Source organism: Peromyscus californicus, unplaced genomic scaffold, assembly GCF_007827085.1.
Source record: "Peromyscus californicus insignis strain IS unplaced genomic scaffold, ASM782708v3 Scaffold_7__1_contigs__length_154581171, whole genome shotgun sequence".
Lineage (NCBI taxonomy): Eukaryota > Metazoa > Chordata > Mammalia > Rodentia > Cricetidae > Peromyscus > Peromyscus californicus.
Window position 1 is genome coordinate 62,737,572 of NW_026294595.1, and position 2,464 is coordinate 62,740,035.

Below are 2,464 nucleotides of genomic sequence, written 5' to 3' on the forward strand. Positions count from 1 at the left end.
TCATGACAGAAATGTTTGGTTCCTACTGATAATTAATTTCTTCAGAGCATCCTTCACTTCCTTGTTCCTTAGGCTGTAGATCAAGGGGTTCAACATGGGGATGATCACTGTATAGAACACAGAGGCCATTTTGTCTGTGTCTAGAGAGTGGTTAGAACTGGGCTGCAAGTACATAAAGATGAGAGTTCCGTAGAAAATGGTCACTGCCAGCATGTGGGAACCACATGTGGAGAAAGCCTTGCGTCTTCCCTCAGCTGAGCGCATCCTCAGAATGGCAGAAATAATGAATGTATAGGAAATAAAAACAATGAGAAGAGAGGATATGAACATGATGCCAGCACAGGCAAAGATCCATAGCTGTTTGGAGTGAGTGTCTGAGCAAGTTAGCCTGAGGAGGGGCATGTCATCACAGTAGAAGTGATTGATGATATTGGAGTGACAATAGCAGAGGCGGAAGGTGAGGATGGCGTGAAACAGTGCTACCAGGAAGCTGTAGCAATAGGGGGCAGCTACAAGCTGAAGGCAAATTCCTGGGGACATTAGGACCATATAGAGTAGAGGGTTACAAATGGCCACATACCTGTCATAAGCCATGGAAGCCAGTAGCAAACACTCAGCTGTCATGAAGGCTAGGAAACAGCCTAACTGAGCAGCACATGCACTGAAGGATATCACATTTTTTTGGTACAAGAAATTCCCAAGCATCTTGGGTGTAATGACAGAAGAGTAGCAGAAGTCAACAAAAGCCAAGTTGCTGAGGAAGAAGTACATGGGTGTGTTGAGTCTTACATCTGTTCTAATGACCAGAATCAAACCCAGGTTGCCAACTGTCGTGAAAAGATAGATGGATAAGAATACAACAAAGAGGGGCATCTTCAACTCCTGGCGATCTGTGAGGCCTACAAGAATGAACTCTGTCACCTGGGTGCAGTTTATCTGAGCCATGAGTCTTCATGAAATCTAGAGACAAATTAATAGAAAAGAATGAAACCAACATTGAGATAAGAATATTTTATCTTAATGTAGTAAAACACAATTACATTGTTAACATGAGAATTATAGTAGAATTATAAAATAATTAACCCTTTTAGAGTCAGAGCAAGAGATGATTATGAGGAGATATTTTCTTGGAGACATTTCTCTCACTCTAAACTGAGAGTAGGTTAGGAACCATTCCATTGGTTCAGTCTTTTCCTGAGGTTCCTACTTACTATTTACAACTCAACATTAATTTGAATATTTAAGACAAATATTTATCAGAAAATGTTGACATTAATATCATAAAATTAATCTATTCCAATGGCATACCATACCTATATAACATAAACTACATTTTGCTTCCATAAAAAACATACGGAATTCTCCACTTTACTTCCTTAGCTACTATATACCCTACAGAAATTATGATAGCTAATTATGTGTTGGGAGTCAGATGGCTCCTATGCTTTTTCAAAGGCCCTGATAAAAGGACAAAGGGAACTGTAGCTGTTTGTCCTTGTCTACAGGCAGACTTGGCAATCCCAGACTAAGTCAGAAGTCACTGCCTTGAAGGACTAAAGGCTACACGTTCTGGGAAACTGACCTTTTCCTTTGGGTTGTGGTTATCAGTCCTAAGGTGACTGTCTCAGAAGTATCCTGTGTTCTCTTTGGAAACTTGTCTAATTTAGCTCTCTGTTGGCCTTGGCCCATTCTTCCCACTGTAAATAGTACACAGGATGCTGTACATTTTAATAAACTCACTTGGAATAAGTCATCAGCTTATGAAAGAGGTCCTGGTCCCAGCTATTATTTTGTCTTCTTTGTCTTTCCTAGACCATCCCACTTGACACCTCACTGTTTAGGATCTTTATCCTATGGGTTTGAGTCACTTTCAAACGTTTATAATTATCTTAGAAATGCATATGAGTAGCATGATAACAGACACAATAATGTACTTTATAGCCTATTTATTCCTCTCTCTTTTCTTTTTTAACACGAACCTCTTGTAAAATATCTATTTTATAAATGAAAGAGAAGATTCTTGAAAAGGTTCAGAATGTGAAGTAAGTTTAGACAACTGGAATTCAAAAATAGGCTTTCTAACAAGGTTCAGAACATCTCATGATTATATCCTCATTATGTTCCTGTATCTTCCCTCCCAAGGAGGGTACAGAAAATGTACAAGTGGGAGATAAGGATAGTCAGAATGAAGGATCTAAGTGTGGTGATGCATGCCTGTAATCCTGGATTTTGAGAAGTGAAGGCAGCAGGAATCAGGAATTCAAAGTCACCCTCATTTATATATAGAAAGGCCAACCTGGGTTACCTTACACTCTGTCTCAAAAAAACCCAAACCAAAACAAAACAAAAAAACCCAAAAAACAAAAAGCAACAAAACGGAAAAAACAAACAACAAATAAGAAAGATACCCAGAAAGGAAGAAAAGAATATAAGAGCACAGGCAATGACCAAAGGTGTTTAGGTT

General features: G+C 38.9%; 1 protein-coding gene across 1 annotated transcript; it reads right to left on the bottom strand.

Annotated features, from left to right (window-relative positions):
- Positions 1 to 945, bottom strand: LOC128101725 (olfactory receptor 1044). The gene has a single exon (XM_052725053.1). It carries the CDS (start codon positions 943 to 945, stop codon positions 1 to 3), a length of 945 nt encoding a protein of 314 aa, XP_052581013.1.
- Between the last annotated feature and the right edge of the window lie 1,519 nt (positions 946 to 2,464).

Excerpts from the sequence above, each read along its gene's own strand:
- LOC128101725 (XM_052725053.1), bottom strand. The coding sequence starts at position 945 with ATGGCTCAGATAAACTGCACCCAGGTGACAGAGTTCATTCTTGTAGGC.